This window comes from Gallus gallus, chromosome 1, assembly GCF_016699485.2.
Source record: "Gallus gallus isolate bGalGal1 chromosome 1, bGalGal1.mat.broiler.GRCg7b, whole genome shotgun sequence".
Classification (NCBI taxonomy): Eukaryota; Metazoa; Chordata; class Aves; order Galliformes; family Phasianidae; genus Gallus; species Gallus gallus.
In genome coordinates this window covers 3,152,695-3,171,782 of record NC_052532.1, presented here as the reverse complement: position 1 = coordinate 3,171,782, position 19,088 = coordinate 3,152,695, and the positions used below count along the sequence as shown (strand labels likewise).

The 19,088-nt window shown below is 46.4% G+C and overlaps 1 protein-coding gene across 3 annotated transcripts in view; it reads right to left on the bottom strand.

The window, feature by feature from the left end:
• Nucleotides 1-19,088, bottom strand: part of PLXNA4 (plexin A4) — a 454,438-nt gene that overhangs the window by 113,172 nt on the left and 322,178 nt on the right. For all 3 annotated transcript variants that reach the window (XM_040663912.2, XM_015291826.4, XM_040663921.2), the window contains exons 6-7: nt 3,495-3,618; nt 106-259 (exon numbers count right to left, since the gene is read on the bottom strand). In XM_040663912.2, the coding sequence (XP_040519846.1) occupies nt 106-259; nt 3,495-3,618 (278 nt within the window). The remainder of the gene's footprint in view (nt 1-105; nt 260-3,494; nt 3,619-19,088) is intronic.

Sequence of the window (19,088 nt, the reverse complement as noted above, 5' to 3'; positions counted from 1 at the left end):
TTCTCAGGCTCCCAAATGCCAAAATCTTGGAGAACAAGCAAGATGAAAGACATAAAGATAAGGAATGAGGAAGGGAGGAAGAACTGAGAGCTGTGTGGTACTCACCATTCTCTGTGATGATCTGGGGCACCTCTTTGGCAGCTGGTGAGATGCACTGGATCTGACTGCCCACTACCAAGCCATCCATCTCTGACAGGTCCTCGAAGGTGCAGTTGACTCCTGCTGACAGCTCAGGGACATTGTAGGTCTCCAAGACCAGCTGCAAGTGAAGATGGAGGGAGGGAAGAAGAGATAGGGAAAGAAAAAAAAAAAAGAGAGAGAGAGAGAGAGAGAGAGAAAATACTGAGCTGAACAACAGAGCTGGGCCAGCAGGAGAGAATTACACTGGAGAGGTTGGACAAAGAGCCTCTTGCTAGAGAGAGCATCCTCCTTCAACAGAAAGCAGCGATTCAGGAGAGGGATGTGTGTGCGGAGGGGGAAGGGGATGAGATGCTGATGCCAACACAAGTGGTACGTGGCTATGCAGGGACAACTGCACTGCATCCCAGTGCTGCTGGGTCAGTGGAGGGGAGGGAGTGCTCTCTATCTGTCATGCAAGTGTAAGGTTAAACAGGGAGTCTTTGGAGCCGGCTGTGAAGACCAGGGCTTTGGTGGCCCCAAGGCACGCGGTTTCTGAGGAAGGTGACTACTACTCACAAGAGGCACTCTGTAGACTACAGAGAAACTGTAACGCTCCAGTCTAACTCTCTACGGCCTGCTCTCCTAGCATCAGCAGATGGGGGAGCGCTCTGTCACCAAGTTCCTGCGTAAGGAGAGTCTAGTTACAGGCTTCAGTTCACCACAAAAAACCTCTTTCCCTAGAGGCACAACAAATTTCTCCTGCCCATCCCACCAAAGATGGCCTAAAGGGGCACGCTGTATTTGGGAGCTATGCGTAAACAAAGCTGTGAAGGAGGAATTGCCCATGTTAATCATGTGCACCCACCGGCTTTGCTATGTCATTACCCACGGTCATGAAAGGAAAGAAGCACGTGGCTGTTTTTCTCCTCTAGAGATGGACCCTCACGCTGCCACTTTCCCAGGTCAGCTAAGGTACCTCTGCTGTCCATCATGGAGTGTCTTGCCCAACCCACAGACATGCCATGTCCAAAGGCAGAGAAGCATGTCAGGGTACTTTTATCACCTGCTAATGAGTTACTATAGACTTAGAGCTATTGTGGCCAACCACTGAAGCCAGACACTTGAGGCAGGCACAAACGCAAGTACTCTCCACACTTGCCTCCTCTGTGAACAAGCTGAGGCCCCATCTGTGGTGACAGCCACTGAAAGGAGACACAAATGCATGCTGAAGTGTTTTTGCTACCAGTACAAAGAACAGAGGAGGTCAGGTCAGTCCAGGTGATAAAGCAGGAGAGGATGGTATCATTGCTTTTGCTTACTGCTTCTCCACATTGTGTTTTCCTCACTAAGAGAAGGTTTGGGGCTATCCCTTAATGCTAGGCACCGTAAGATAGAAAGGCCAAAGACGGGACTTTGCTCTGCATAACATAAAGCCTTTGTGAAATTTGTTTATTTTGTAGTGATGGGAATGGCAGTGGGAAAGGAAATCATGTCTTGGATGGGGATTAGGAAAAATGTATGGGTGTTTGTAGATTTATCGCTCAATCTAAATCCATTCTACCTCCTCATCTATATACTGTTAGAGATGGAGAAGAAGAAACTTCTGCTTAATTAATATTGTTCTTTGAGCACAGAAGACGTGGAATAAAGATGCGTTATGGAGAAGATGATGGCAATGGACAGAGCAGTAGTGCTTGGCCATAAACCTCATGAGCCAAGGTTCACCTGGAACAAACAATAAGTCCTACATCCCTCAAGCTTGTTCTGGAGCTTCTGCAGTGAGGGAAGAACACAGACTTCACTCCAACAAATCTCTCTTCTCATTGATCCTGATTGATCCTCAAGGTACTGAAACACAGTCAGATAAAACTTTGCAAGTCTCTGTTAATGAGTGAAAGATAGAAGATTGGCTGGCTACCCATATACCTTCTCTGCCTCGGTGGGCAAGAACTCAGTATCATCCTTTTGCCCAAGTGAGACTCAGTAAGGACACCACCAGTTCATCTGTTAGTGCTTCTCTCTGGGTTTGCCAAGTGATTATTATCTGTGGTGATGGTGGTTGAGCTGGGACAGCAGTCTAAACAGGTCTGGGATGAGATTCTCATGGCAATGTTGCCCAGATAACTGGGCAACAGTTAGACAATGGCAACTGATGTCAGAAGCTCGGGGTTGAACTGCCCTGCCAGAGTAATCCAGAGGCAAAAGTCTTTTATTCTGTTATCGGTTTCAGTCACCCTGAGCCAGCTAGTCCCCCAGGATTTATCCCAACATAAAAGAATTCAAAAACTACTGAGAGAATAGGAAAAAGGAACCTTGAACTCCCAGAAGAACAAAGGACTTAAGATGTCTCAGATCAATTTTGTTTGAAGCCTTGGAAAGTAAAGTCGTAGCAAAGTTAAGAGGCTGAAACAAAGCAGTAATGAATGGACATGCGGGCTTTGAAAGGCTGATTTCATTATCACTGAAGAAACCCTAGTACTCCAAAAACTATCACCTAGAAGATATCTGGCAGTTACACCTTCAGCAATACCATGTAAACCTTTCAGAGAGTGGGACTAGTCAACAGCTTAGCCAGATATAGAGCTCTTGGTCTTCTATTATCACTTCAATTCCAGCCCAAACCAGTATGCTCAAAAGGACAGAGCCCTAATAACCTGGATAAAATGGATCTCTTCTCCTTCTTGGGGAATACTAGGAATTTGCCATGTAAGGTACTGCTGTTATGAGTCAGGAGAGAAACGATAAGCTAGTTAGAACTTCCACAGAGATTTCTTGCTTTATGTCCAGATAAAGATCAGGACCTACTTCTCTGCCAGAACTCGCTGCGTGGCTACGTTGGCTGCTGTCTTCAGTAGCTCTAGGGCATCAAGGCTAAACTTTGTGCTGAGGAAAGTCATATGCGCTAATTATGCCTGCTCAAATGACTTGGCAGACTTGAAGTTTACTGAAATAATTCATGATAGTCCTCACTTGTCCTCTTTCTAGAAGGTCAGTTCTAACTGTGACAATGTCCCTTCCTTAAACTCTATTCAGTCATTCACAAATCCCTCTCCTAGGGAAGTAGACAACCTCACTGTGTGCTCACAGCACTTGCAGGGCATGCAGTCCCATAACACCTGCCCTCAGCTCCTCACAGCAAACAGGGAAGTCTCTTTCCACACTTCTAGCCAGGATAACCAGGGACTGAATGATCTCCCATGGTGAATCTTTCAGTGTGCCAAGCAAGACACCAGGGAACTTAATGGACTCTGGAGCACCTTTGCATCATGCTGCCAGCCCTTCCCAGTTCTGCTGAATTCAGATTGTACGTATCTGGGTCTATCAGACTGCATGAGCAGATTAAACCTGAAGGGGACAATGACAACATTCCTTACCAATACGTTGTACTGGGAGACAGAGATGTTGTTGGGATGCACAGTAAGCCGAACACACTGCTTCATCTCCGAGGCGAATCTCCGTGGTTCGCTGGAGCGCTCACACCTCTCCTTCCTTGTGCACCTGAGCAAACAGGAAGAGAAATGGACAGGGTTAACATGAAGTCAGGCTGGGACAGCGAGGACATGGGAGAAGCAATTGTTTCAGAAGAAAAGTCAACATTTTGCCCTTTGGGACTGCAGTGGTTGGAAAGCCTTCAAAATCATCCTGGAGCACTATGACTTGAATTCTGGAACGGACTGCCCAGAGATGGTGTGGATGTGCCATCCCCAGAGGTGTTCAAACCCAGGTTGGATGGGGCCCTGGGCAACCTGATCTAGTGCTTGGCAACTAGATGAAGTTGGAACTAGACGATCTTTGAGGTCCCTTTCAACGCAAGCTGTTCAATGATTCTATGATTTTATGATTCTAAAAGCCATGGTGTATCTCAGCAGGCTGTGGTAAGGACACCAGGATAGTTGGAAGGGTGAAGGTGAAAGACCCATCCCTCGGTTAGGACTGTGGTAAGGACACCAGGATAGTTGGAAGGGTATAGGTGAAAGCCCCATCCCTCAGTTAGGATGCACAGCTCTACAGATGCTCTGCTGGTAACCCATGCAGCAGGTCTGGAAGAACGTGGAGTCCTGAAAACTGCACCATTCAGAGGCAGTGGTAACATCTTATGGAGGGATGAATGCCCTTATAGAGTGGCTGCATATCGTTCATGTTCCCTCATGATCCCTCTAAGGATACTGCAAATTTTGATACTTTTGAGCTGCTGGTATCTCTCTGCTGGGAAGGAGCAGCTCTCCAAACCATTGCTAAGGGACTAACGTGGTGCCTAGCAGCTAGAGATTTCTTTGGCATCTGGTTTGAAAATACCTGATGAGGAGTTCCCATGGTTGAACCTGAAAAAGTTCTGGTGTTCCCAGTGAAAGGCAATGATATGGGTGTATGACACTTCAGCAGAAGTCCCTAAAATTGCTCATTCTTTGCCATGAGTGCTGAAAGCACAGTCACTGTCTCTCATCTTTTCTGCCAGGAGTAGACACAAGGCAGCAATGTGAACTGGCAGTGGTGTGCCCCACCTCAATGCATGTTTGCATTCACTTGGAGTAAAATACATCTGCATTGCACTCAACACGTGCTGCTAAGGCCATCACTTCAAGAAGGATATCTGCCTAGAAATCCACAGGGTTAATACGAAAGGACAGCTCCAACTGCATGCCAATTACCTTTTGCCATTAAGCTAATGTTATGGACTTGCACAGGGTGTCTGCAATAGATTTCGTTATTAGCAGTGCTATTACCCCCCATTAAAATCAGCTATAAAGACTAAGTGTGGATGTTAAATTATTCACCCACTCCCAGACTTTGGAGTCTTAGTTGCAAGCACAGAGGATTTGGTATAGGATTAGCTCCAAGATCACCTCTCACAGTGCTTTCTTCCTGGAGCAGAGGTTGCACCTCTATGCACAGGGATTTGCAGGCAGGAATCTAAGGCAACACGTGAAACAAATCCAGCATATGGCAAAGTCTGAATGTTACAAAGCTTGGAGTCTAGCCTTAAACTTTAGGGCTTAGCTTCTCTCTAGCAACTGACACTAGATAAAATGAACGTCTCAATTTAAAGCTCATATTGCTCCACCTTTAAGGTAAAGTTGTGTGTTTCCAGTGGCAGGAACCATAAAGAGAGACTTCTGCCGTTCTCAGCAGGCTCTTGGTTTGCTTTGCAGATAGAAGAGAGCAAGAGCAGCACTGCAGCTCCCTGTGAGCATTCATCCCATTAAGTGTCCTTTAGTGCTGCCGCATGCTGGATCAGGAGTTTTAAATGCGCAGTCTCCAGAGGGCTGGACGGATAGGCGATTAACTGCTGTAAGTCCCCTATCACGGAATGAAAGCCACAGCAAAACGCTGACCTGAGAATTTGGTAAGCACTTCTGTAAAACAAATAGGCGCAGCAATCCCATTAAAGCTCTGTGGGGCGTAAGAAACCTCCTGAGAATACCTCAGATGGAAACACTTTTGGGGTTCGGTGTCAAAGCACAAGAGCCTAAATTCTCCAAGAAGCCCAACTCCCTCACATTTATTCTCTCCCAACTGCAGTGTGACAGAAACATCTGGATTTTCTAAAAAGGAAATGAGCTGTTCAAGTGCAGCAGCACAAGAAGTCACAAACGCATCCAGCATCTTTGCACAGAAGGAGAACACATTGGTCTAGGTCAAGCTCCAAGGAGCTTGGTTTGTCTTCCCACCCCCACCATGGAGCTTCAGTACAATAATCATAGAATCATTAAGGTTGGAAAAGACCACTAACATCATCAAAGTCCAACCATCACCACCGTGCCCACTAAGTGATGCCTCTCAAAGACCTTATCAAGGCCAATCAAGACCTTATCCTGCTGTTTACTGCTCATAGACATTAAAGAGATGAAACTGTTCAGACCAAAGCCTCACTCAGACTGATACGTCTTACAGCCCTGACATCTGTTGAAAGGTGTATTACAATCCAAATAATGAAATGATGAAAAGCTGCCTCAAACTAAGCCTGGTTTTAGCATGAAGATAAGGTTGCAGTGTCAGGCTCTCAGGAATTAGGTTCTGGCAGACTGAGAGTAGCTTCTGCATTCTTAAATCTGCTCCCTACGCTGACACTCTGCAAGCCAGACTTTAATTACAGGATCACACATTATTATTTCTTTTTTCCATGGGTGACCTCAGTTCTGCCACTTCATAACATTTGACTTTAACTGCCTGACTTTTCTAGTGAAATTTCTCAATTTAAAACAAAAGAAAGATTAAAGAAAGAAAAAAAAAAAAAACCACCTGACTGTGGCTGATGCCCAAATGTGGTGACAAGGGAGCTCTGCCACACAGAGCCAAACCAAGCCTGGCTCAGAGTAACTGATGGTGTTCAAACCTTCAAATAAGCATTACGGATCCTCTCCTTGAGCCAGCAGCATAATTGATTGCAGGTAACTGACCCCAGCTGCTGCCTAAATCAAGATTATAGGCATAGTGCCACCTGCCAGTGGGTTCTGCAGCTCAGAGCATGCAGGAATGGTGATTGAGGCTCTTCTCCAGTCTTTTGCACATGGTTACACCCATCTCCCCTTTCCTGAACCACCTCATCGATCCTAAGCTGGAGTACATGGGGCAGGAAAAGGCATAAAGCAGCCTTTCTCTCCTATCTTCTTCTGCACTGCCATAAATCATAGAATCATTTGAGTTGGAAGGGACCTTTAAAGGTCACCTAGTCCAACTCCCTGCAGTCAACAGGGACACTACATCTCAATCAGGTGCTCAGGGCCCCATCCAGCCTGACCTTGCGTGTGTCCAGAGACAGAGTATCCACCACATAATCTGTTCCATTGCCTCACCACCCTTATCATAAACATCTTTTTTCCTTATATCCAGTCTAAATCTCCTCTCTTTTAGTTTGAAACCATTTCCCCTTGTCCTATCACCACAGACCCTGCTAAAGAGTATCTCCCCTTCTTTGTTAACATTATACTCTCCCACAAGAGTCGGGGAAAACAGCAGGGAAAATTGTTTCAGCATGTGCAGAGGAAATGATTGTCCTCTGACACTGATCTCTTAAATCCCCAAACAGCGTCAGATGAGAAACCAAAGCAAATGCAACAAAGCACCTGACCACTGAAGGCAGCTGCCTAAAGGGGCCACTGTAGCCCTAAAAGAGAACTGTGCTCTCAACTGCTGCATCTGTTGCCCTCTCTATTGCTGCTTCTGCTGAAAAATATCTTGTACTGCCAATAATTGCTTCTCTTTAATAAAATATCAGTAACTCCAATGTGCTGGCTCTGTCAATACACTGAGATCACTTTCCACTGCCATTCAACCTAATTCAGTGCTATTCATGCTATAATTAGCTTGTGCATAACTCCCACCCAGTAGCATCACATTACACTTAAGATACCTAAAGGAGCATATTCCATTCCTGAACTTATTTGCATAAGATTATGGTATAGACATGACACTTCTCTGTATATCTTAATAACACCTGCTATTTCATTATCAGCTGCATCTTTAACAATTGCAAGTGTCCTGCTGCTGCCTAAACCATTAGTGCAAACACTAAGAAGCCAGTTCTACCACTGAACCATGAGAAGTATTATTTCCTCCTCATCTCCCGTTAAGAGTAAATACCGCTAACACCAACCTTCTGTTCACTATCCACTAACCAATTATTTTAATAATGTTAAATTAATACTTTGCGCTCCTATAGCATCTCTCATCTGAGGATCTCAAAGGGCTTTGCCTGGAGCTAATTAATCTTCACAACACCTCTGTGAGATTGAAACATTCCTATTCAGAGACAGGAAAGGGAAGTATAGATGCATACATGTCAGATAGCCAAGCAAATCCCAGGTTTCTTGAGCATGCCATGAAGACTACAGTCTGGGACCCAAGAGATGGCAATTAAATCCCAGCTTGATCATCTGGAATCTAAAACAACATTCCAGGACCATATTCTGCAAACACTTGCTGCATAGGCACAGGTGTTATTCTACATCTGCAATGAGATGCCAATGGCTCTTCTACCTTGATAGGTAGATTCACCTCACCACCTCCAGGTTTGGCCCTAAGTGTCCAGAGTTAGAAGAAATAATCCTATCCAGGAAGTTCCATGCACCTGGATACACCAGACAGAAGAAGAGTCAAGAGGGGTACTCATCCATTTGCAAGCTCTTTGTTTACCCTATGCACAGCATGGAAAACAGATCACGCTGCTGAAGGGTTGCCAGCCTAGCAGAAGGCATGCATGTCATGTGCATGCTTTCACCTGCCTCCGCCTCTCAGTGAAGACACATCTTAACTGATCAGATGTAGGAAAAAAACCAAACACAACAAGACAAAGAACAGAAGATCACACAGCACACAAAGAATGCAAAACCAAAAACTCACAACCTCTGTTTTTCATTCTGGCCTCTTCTGGGCTATGTCTGTATTTCCTCCATGCCCAATGTAGTGGAGTTCTTGCTGAACTGTCCCTGTACAGTCCTACAGACCAGCATCTCCATCCTATCAGGTTACCCTCAAGAGTTTCTCTCATACATCTCCTCTCTCCCACCTTAGGACTGTGTCTTTGCCATTCACACCTCATGGGATCCCAGCTCATCGTGAAGAAATGCATGAGATTGCAACATCTGCACGGCATGGAGCTTGGTTCAGAGATGATAGAAACAGTAAGAAGAGCTCTTCTGACTGCGTAGGGTCTAGGAACAGGGGGAAAACTGGGGAAAAGATGCTGACTGCAGAGAGAAGGGTACATGGAAAGAGTAGTGCCAAGAAGTGCTGTCTGAGGCCAACCCTCATGAGAGCATTGTGGTGAGACAAGTACATTCAGGGGAGATAGTTCTTCTCTGTTCCTTCTGCTTCTTATCTGGCTCTCCATGCCACCACTGACTGAAATGCCTGAAATGCTGAGCTTTGCTTTGGGTAAGCAGAGGGAAACTCAAGGAATGGTGCTGATACAATCTCCCCTTCCAAATGGGGTGTTTAGATGCTGATCCAGATCCATTGTGCAGCTCTGCCAACCTCCTATTTCCTGCACCACAAGGGAGACACACTGCACCAATGCTGCTCTACAGACCAAGGTCTCCAGACCTCCAATCAGGTTTTCAATGGGGACGAACTTCTTCGCATTCCTTTGAGTTGTGGGCTAATCCTTCATACCCATACTGCCAGCAAGCCAGCCTTCTGTATCACTTGTAATGAGAAACTAAATGCATTTAAAAGGCAGGATGGCCCTTATCACTAGCCACTCTGGTGGTAATTATTTTCTGCAACATATAAAACCCGAATAAGATCATGCAGTGAGCTTCTCTTCTCATTTGGGCTTATGGGATGCACAGTGCTCAGCTGCTCAGTGCTGGTGCTGCGTTGTGTCCTGGGGCCACAAATCCTTGAGGCGAGGTGGGGAGTTGTTCTGCTAATTCACAGCATCAGTCAGATCTGGTGGGCCCTGCTGGAGACCAAACTAATTGACACCCTGAGTGGACAAAATAGACAGAGATAGATAGTCCTGGGAGGAGAAAGCCAAGGAGGAAGCTTCCATAAGGTGAGGGTTTTATTCCTGCTCTCTCTCTCTTTTGCTTTCTTTGTGGCTGGGAGGAGGAAATAGTGCAGTCAGAAAACCAGCCTATACTCCTGATGGAGCCTTTCTCATTTAACCCATAGCTGCTGATAGAGGACCCAATCTCGATTTTCTGTTTTCCATTATTTTTCATTTATTTTAAAGTTTTTAGAGACAGACCGAAACACCCAGCTTTTCTAATACGAGACAAAAAAAAAATATTGTCAGATTTCTGACAGCAGGAAAGGCCTGAGCTGCAATTTTGTCAATTAAAACCAACTTTCTAGACAAATGGGTGATGATTGGATCTGATCAGAAATTGCTACTCAGAGATATTTTGCTTCTTTTTTACAGACTGCAGTTAGCACACTATGGATTGTTTTATCATTAAAGAAAATGAAAAAAAACCAAACAAACAACAAAAAAAAAAAAAACACCCCAAACCCACAAGAATTCCCAGCAGTGAAATCCAACCAAATTATTTCTCTTTGTGGAAGCCTCACATTTTGATGAGCAGTGGCTGTCTTTAGGTTGCTGTTGCATTGCAAGACTCGTAATGTGGCCAGGGAGGTGGACTCGCAGGGAAAAAGAGAGACACAAAGCATCTGTACTTGATGCCAAGGGTGGGTTAGCAGCATTAAGAGTTCAGTGGTTCGTATTTGCTCAGCTGACCTAAATGACACCTTGCTACCACCTCCAAACAGGTAATTTGTGGGCATCGCTGTTTTGCAAAAGGTTTTGACATTTCAGCTTTCCTTTCTGATTCCAGACAGTGACATTTCCTTCAGGGGACAAATTCACTCACTCACCCTTGGACAGAATAATCACACACACCCTTTCCTTACACCTTCCCCCCCTAGTGCTGGTGAACTCAACAGTGGTAGGTGACATCCAGACGCCAATGCAGATCCCATTCACATCAGCTAGGATTGGCCATAGGGGCAGGATGGGACAGTTTGCTGGGACACAGGCTCCACATTGCCACCCCCATTTGCATCACTTCAGCATTTCCATATCCCAATCTTTGTTTTTTGTCATGGTGTTGGGTGTGCAAGATGGTGATGTTGCCTCTGTCCCACTCCTACCTCCTCTGTCTTTTCATCTTGGAAGCATTTATCTACACTTTTCACATGTGTCCTCCTGTCATCATTTGGTTCTGCCTTCTCCTCTTCTCAGGTTGTCTGTCTGCTTGGAATCTTATTACCGGGATTGTCATATGCCTCTTAATCTCCACATGCTCAACCCAACATAGAATAGGATACGAGGAAAAAGAATATGGGCCTGGGTGGAGGGGAGGGATGGGGACACGGAGAGAGGGCAGGAAGGTGAGGACAAGGGAACCATAATGCACATCCCTCACTCTTCATGAGGATATAGGTGTGCTGGACCAGCGTGAAGACCCCTGTGGCCATAGCCACAAGCACTCTGACCCCTCTACTATCACAAGTGGTCTCCTTACCAGGTGCACTAAAAAAATATAGGAGATTTAAAATGGATACAAGGGAAATTTTTTTACAGTAAGAGTGGTGAGGTACTGAGACGTTGCCCTGAGAGGTGGTGGATACCCCATCCCTGGAAGCACTCAAGGGCAGGTTGGACGGGGCTCTCAGCACCTGATCTAGCTCTAAGTGTCCCTGTTCATTGCAGAGGAGTTGGACAAGATGGCCTTTGAGGGTTTCTTTCAGCTCAAATGATTCTATGACTCATTAATACATTAAAGGAAAATTCCCAAGGAGGAGGGCAGAGGAGATAAAGGGAAACAGTCAGGGAAATCTTACTTAGGTCTCAATTTGAAGACCTCCCTCCATTCCTGAGAAGCCCAGATGGTCCCAGTTGTCCCAGAGAAAGACAGAGCAAGAGAAAATGATCTCTTATTTCTTCCATCACTTCTTCTCCAAAGAGAAATCTGAGATTTCCTAGCCCAGCCAAATCCCAACGCAATGCAGAATGCACCTGTAAGTCATTGGAATGGATTGAAGTACGGAATCTTCCACAGACCCAGTTCAGCACAGACCAAGAAACTGGGAACCTGAAATCAAGGGGAGCAGGTATGGCCCAGTAACAGCTCTCTTTGCTCCAGAGGAGAAGAGGCACCTCCTCCAAAATGAGATAACAGAAAGGATCTCTGTTTCTCAAAGCCTGCAGTCTTCTACAACGCTGATAATTTTGGTCTGATGTGTTGAACACTCTGCAGAGCCCAGAGGGCAGTGAGGAGACTTGAAGCATCACCACATCACCTCAGATTTTCCTCTCTCTGCACCAAAACAGGTAGCTTGTGGCAGAAGGTCATTTACCCAGGCATGAAGCAGACTCAATACTGCTAAGTGAGGGAAGGGATAGCCCCAGTCTGCTCTGCACTGGTGTGGCCTCACTTCGAGTACTGGGTGTACATTTGGATGCCATAACATAAGCAGGACATAAAGCTGCTAAAGGGCATCCAGAGACGTCCTCAGACATAGGGTTTGAGTTTTGGGTGGTGCTGTGTGGAGCCACGAGCTGGATTCAGTGATCCCTGTGGGTCCCTTCCAACTCAGGATATTAAATTATTCTATAAGTCTATGATTGCCTGGATCAGCATAGGCTCCTAACTTTGATGTCCTGCCAGTGTTCAGGACCTCCTGCCCAAATTCTTTCCTCAGGGGCTGGAGGGGATGGCTACTCAAAGATCATCAGGTCTGTGACGCCTTTTACAAGATGGTCAGCAGAGGGAGCTCAGCAGAAGCCAAGTGCAAAGTCTCCCAGTGGCATTTGCAGCCGGCGCTGGGGATAGGAGGCTGCAGGACTACGAAGAGAAACGTGACGCTGAAGTGGCTCGGGTTATTCAGGCTGTATGGTGGTCAGAATCAAGCCTATCAGTCTCCTTGTTCCAGGATAGGATGCAATATGACAGCTTCATTTTTATAAGGGGAAGGTTTTTGTTTTCCCCGCTGGAAAGAAGGACGAGACAAGAACAGAACAATTAAAGAGACCTTCTGAGGTAATACATGTTTCAGTGGAAGTCTGACCAACATGTAGAGTTGGCTCAGTGTTTCTTGGGATCACTTTATCACAAGAGGGAAGCAGGGCTGGGGAAGGAGGGAGAAGCTGAAATTTGCCTTTCCCTCTGCTGGAGCCAAAGCAATTTTCTGGCTGGAGTAGAGAAGAGGAAGGAGATTCAGTCCCACTAACATGTAAAGTTTAAGGTCAGTTTTAGCAATGTTTTGACATTTCCAGGTTCCCTCGGGGTCCTAAGAATAGGAATGCCATAAATGTCGAAACACAGATATAACTGACCTTAAACTTTACGTGGTGATGTGGTGAACAGTCATCCCTTCTTGTGTGTTCTTTCTGGCCTCTGGGTTGCCCTCCATCCCTGCTAGAGGCTAGCTGAAATTCAGCTCTCCCCAGCATAAAAGAGTTAAAATTCATCAATTTCTCTGGATACACCATTTGGGACAAAAAGGCAGGAGATGCTGCAGGAAAAGAAGGATAAAACAGAGCTGAAATCATGGAAAGGATCATTCCTAGGAAACCTGTCCTGGCAGTGAGAAGAAAGGAAGCTTTCCCAGCAAATTCATCTGTATCCAGGGTCCTGCTGAGCTCAGCACAGCCTGGACATGGTCTGGTACATCCCTGGAAAGTACAACAGAGTAGGAGTAGGGCTACTGCTCTAATTTCTTAGATGTAGAAATGAGCCACAGAGGGATTACGTGATTTAGAAGACTGGGTAAGGAATTGGACCCTTGTTGCATGCTCTGGCCCTAATCACCAACACGCTATCTTCTCCAAGATGCTTTTTGTTCATCAAAGATGAGTATGGGTGAAGAGGGGAGAAAGGATTTGGGGCGGCCTGGAAAAGCCAAAGCAGTGCTGTTGCTGTCATTGTGTTTTTAATTATATGTTTGAAGCCTGAGAGGGTTATGGACTCTCAGAAAGAGACCTGCATAAGAAGATTTGAAAAGGCAACTGCAGTCAGGAAGCTGAAATCTGCCCTTCAGGGCTCTGCATCTTCCCTGGACAGTTTTCCAGAGACTATGAACCACAAAAAGTTTCAGACCAACAACTAAGGTTCACTCTCATCTCTGCTCCTTTTGGTGTATGGCTCATAGCCCAGCAGGGACAGCCCTGGGGCAAAAGACCAGAATTCTCCTCCGTCCTTGGGCAGCAGTTAGGCCTCTGTGCCAAAGCTGACTCTTCCCCACATGCCTCCTACCCGCCTGTCACTTGGCCAAATAGAGTGAGGATGCTAATTGCTCTGCCTGCTAATCTATTCTAATGCATGGTAATAGATGCCGAGTTTCTGCCCTGATAACTCGCCCGGCTTATGCTGCAGAACGGCAATTCCACCACCCGCCCGTTATCTCTGTCCCCAGGTGGGCTCCTCCCTCTATCACAGCAATTGAATAAGCCCACCCCGGGTGCCCCAGGGGGCGTGGATGCAAGGGATTTGCTCCTCCACCTCCCACCCTACAAAGCCATGCACTCAATAACCAGCATCCCTCCCCCTTGCTATGGGGGATTTAGTAATGTTTCTCCTTCTCCTCCCCAAGTTTCCAAAGATGGAGATTATCTTATCCCCGCTAATCTTGCCTGGGGGGTCCTTGGGTTGGCCAACAGAGCCCGACGTGCTCCACAGTCCCCAGCCTGTGAACAAAAGTCACTGGTTCAGAGGTGGCCCAAGGACCACACCAGCTCACACGCCGCTGGGGTGCAGCCACAGTTGAGTGATTTGTGTGTACGCATGTGTGTGTGTGTGCCTGTAGGAGAGATTCCTGATGAGCATTTTGATGGCTCATTCAAGCCTGAGATGAACAGGAGCATTTCACATGCAAATCCCTGGAAACTTGGAGCTTTTGTCCTAGGAATAATTGGAAATTGTTTGCTGGCACTGGGGGAGCAGTGTGGAAATGAGGGAGGGGATCTGCAGAAGGTGATGTGGACATAGATCCCTCAGCTGGTCCTGCTTAGCATTACAGAAAAGCCCAGTTCCTCCCCTCCCAGACATGTGGCTGCTGTCATGTTCAAAAACACCTCAAAATAAGCCCTCCAAAGCTTTGCAGCATCACTCAGTGGCTGGGGCTGAGCAACTCTGGGTTGGTGGCAGGACTCCAGGTGACTCCTAGCCTTGATTACAGGTGAAAGTGGTATTTTCAGCTTGGGCAGGTTGAGATGAGTTTCATTGTGTTCAGTTTCCAAGCTGGGCTGCCCTGAGGAGTACTGGCATTTGCTGATTCCCACCTAACACTGCAGACTGCCTTGAAGCAGGGAGTAGCAGCAATCATGCTGGAAAGAAAACTGTTCTCTGGGCCAACCAACATGTGTGTTTGATATCTGGGAGCACAAGTATCACCTGCCTTCATTCACTGACCCTTTCCAACATCTTGCAAAGGTCAAAGACACAAGGAAAGGCCATCTCAAAAGCTACAAGAGACCCTGCTATGCCATCCCTTAAATCACAGACCTCTGACTCCTTTGTTTTGGAACTAACCAGGCATAACACAAGCCTGGAAGCTAAAGGCAGCAGGCAAAGCTCAGAGCACAAAACCACACGTGGCAGGCAGGATTCAAGCCAAAGGCATGTGAACTGTGCAGTGCAGAGCACTGAGGAGGTCTCTGAGAAAAAAAAAATCACAAGACTCTGTCTGCACAGCAGTCTTTGCCATCTGCTCGTAAGAGAGTGGGCTTCAAATAAAGACAGAAAAGCCCCTGAAGATCCAGTTGAAGGCTACCTGAGTAATACAAGCTCTCCATCTGCCTCTGAGGAGGCAGGAAAATAACTTTCCCAGAACTGAATTCACTTACAGTCATTTTAAAGAAAATTAAAAAAGAAGAAAGCGAGAGAAAGGGAACAACGTTGCTAGATAAGGCAAGTAATTAATGAACAAAATTACTTTTCCCAGAGAGCATCCTATCATGGTGCTTCCTATTCATGTTAATAATATTTGTGAGTGTCTTCCCCAGAACCTAGGTAGATAACACCTACGCTCTCCCTCGTTCTTACGAGCTCTCCTCAGCAAGGGCTGATGCAAATAATTTGTTCAAAGGGGCTGAAGCTCTTTGTTCATGGCCTGACTCATATGTTTGGGAACATCTCTGTAGGAGCTCAGCTCCCCAGCATCTCCATCTTTTCCCTGTCACCACTGCCTAAGTGCCAAGTATCTGCTGGTGAAGATGATGGGAATTGCCTAAGCCTCCATAATGGTGAGATCTGAAGTGTTTCTCTCAATACCAGCAGAGAGAGGGGCTAATCCAAATCAGTGGGCTTCCCTGTGAACCCATGCCAAGATCACAGCAAGACCCAGGAGTCCTAAGAGAAATCTGGGAGGGTCTGGTGCCACTTCAGCCTCGCTGCTTAAACGATAAACGGGGCAGGAAAATTGCAAAGAAGAAGCACATCATCTGTGCCCAAGACTCAGTCAGCATGTTATTTCATTACTCTTTCACTGTTAGCATCTGCTGTCCTGACTTGGGGAAGCATAGTGAGAAGAAAGGAAACATTTTCATGGGATAGACCATCTGAACATCAACACTGTTTGCCTAGTCCCATACCACTAGGAACCCTTTAACCTAAACAGCCCTATTCAGAATGCTGCAGTGGACCAGAGACCACACAGAGCTTCCCAAATGAGTCTCTCCCTCCTGTTCCTTTCAACCTTCATCAACATCTCCTCTTTGACGTCACTCTTTAGCTGCTTCCTTTCCGTCCTCCTCCTGCCCATGTGCATCCATCCATCTGCCATGCCTCTGGCAGTAGAACCAACAGAGAGTGACGTGTGCTGGAGCTCCGGTATTTGCTGCTAGCAGAGACTGTTCTTCCCTCTGGGCACAATTCTTCCCCATGCTGTGCAGCAGAACTATAAGTAGCTTGAAAAAACATGAGGTAGCATAGAAAGAATGACACTGAGTACTTGTTACCATACAGACCTCCAAAAGGGAATTCTCTGTCTTCCCCGTGGCTTGGGTTGAAAGGGACAAGCACTCTGCACTGAGGGTTGGCTTCACTGGGGTGACTAGGAAGGGGGGACAGATCAAGCATCTCTCAGCTTGCAGTTTGTTTTCTCACTGTGATGGGAAGTCCTTGTGATGGGATTTGCTGCCTGAAGGAGACAGCTACCCATGCAGACTCACTGCACCCACACCATGTCTGAAGCTCCGTATCTATCATCTCCAGGGCATTTGGCTTTTCTGGAGCAGTGAATAAGCATGGACTGAGATGGATGTAAAGCCAAGTTAACAACCTCAGAAGTCGTAAATTAAAGAGAAAATATGAGAAACATGGCACTTATCAGCCCATCTTTTTTTTAGAGCCATTTCTTCCCAACTACCTAAAATAGCATTTCACCCCAACATTGGCACAAATAACAATAAAAGTCCTACTCCAGGTATGCCTTATCATGACTTTCAGAGCTCAGTTCCTTCATGCTGTGTGCTACAAACGAGAATCTGAGGGCAGAGTAGTAAGAAGAAAAAGACAGTGGGAAGGTTTCTAATCCCAGTCTCACTGCCCTTCTCTCTGACCAGGCCTGCTCCAGCCAAAAAGTCAGAGAACAAACTAAACTTCTACTTCCCATCGAAACTTCTACTCCCTCCTGAACACTAAAAGCCATATGAAGCTGCTCGAGCTTCAGCTACAGTGATTTCCTACCTAGCAAAGAGAGCAAACTGGCTGTGGAGTGAGGTCTCTGGGTTCCACCAAGAGCTAACCCCTAAGAAGTGAGAGGACCAGGACTTCAGGCCACCACATAAATGATCCCTGCCTTATCACTCTGTTGCTTCAGCCAGAAGCAGGTCCTTATACCACTAAAACACAAGGAGCTCCTAGCATGGTCTAACACACCTCACTGAGACTCCCTCACACCACAAGGCACAGCAAAGCCTTCCCTGAGCTGTGACTTTGTTGGGACTCTCAGCTAATGCTCCAGGAGCAAGGAAAAGCCTGTCAGCATGTGATGTATCAATTTCCCCTCTTCCGTGCATGGCTGGAAGGGATGGGATAAACACTGACAAATTGCTGTGGCAGTGTGAATGACCTCCAGCAGGCTGGGTTGTCAGATGCATAGCAATAGAGCCATTTATTATATATTCCAGGTGTCCATCTCCTACACCTATTTTCCTAGTTTCATTCCCTTTAAAATTGAATAGTTTCTGGAGAAAACTTGCATGGTGTTCTTCTGGACAATTCTGGGGCTGTTGAGTGCACAGGGTGGACACTGTGTTGCATGTCACCCAGAAGCTATTGCTATCTGTGGTAGCGCACAGCAATGCTCCAACTCAGGCTGCAGAGTCGTGATAGTGTGGATCCAATGTGGCTGCATGAGGGGAAAGGGCTGGGGATGCTGGAAAAGGTGAAAATTCAAGTGTTTATTTGTGGAGTCAGCTTTTATGCCTGAACCATACATCTCCCAACATAGTCGTAAATAACAAGAGTTCAGCCAGGTCCACCAAGAGCAAGAGAGACTTGTGGTGTCCTTTAGGATCAACCCACTAACATTCAACCAGAGTCCTGCGTCCAAGCCATTTATCTTATAGGTTGGTTCAGGACTTAAGGTTTTAATTGCAGTTGGAAGGTAGATAATACCTTGGTACTGGACACTGAGGGAAAGAAAAGGAAGAAGAAAATGAGTCTATGCTGTGTTTGTGCTATCAGGTGGATTATAGATGAGGAGGAGGACTCTTTGAGGCAGCCTGGCTGGAGCTAGAGTTGGGCTTATTCTCTGTATGCATGGAGATGATGGAATAGAAAGGTCTATGATTTGTGCCTGTGTTTTGGATATAAAGGACAGTTTTGTTAATAGACTGAAGCAGATTAAGCCCCATGACCTAAAACATCCTGCTCCAATCTGCATGACTTGCTTAGGGAAGGCAGAAGTCAGGACATCAGCTGGTGGGACATGCTGTGGCATACTCATCCTCACTCATTCCTGACCCAGTGGTACAGCAAAAGCCTTCAGCACTAAGACACAGCTCAATCCCAGTCTTTCCGTTCTGGAGAGCAGCCAAGCTCAGGCTGCATCTGCTCCCGAAGGTGCAAACACCTCAGCTGAGGAGGAAGCTTGGACTGGTGTTTATCTCAGACTGCAGATGTATCCTTAGGAGCATGGCTAGGCTGGCAGAGCTGGGAGAAAAATGGAGCTCGGTGCAGCCTCTAACCCAGCCCTTCCCCTGCCCGAGTGGTCCCTGCAGCTTGGGGCATTATGTATCATTTGAATCCCATGCAGTGCATGAGGTGAAGGTGTTATTATTCAAGCCACTGGTTCCAATGAGATTATCCACTCTAATGGAGCAGCTTGCATGGACCTCCTCTAAGCCAGCCTGAATTTTCACTGTCAGAGAATCCCCAGTCAAGTGGAAAATTAGAAGGAGAAGGGAAGAGGGGGCTGTGGAGGGGAGAAGGGAGAGAATGATTATGTTCTCTAGAAATTAATTCATAACTAGAGAAATGGAAATAATAACTCCCCAAGCCGATGGACAATCCCCA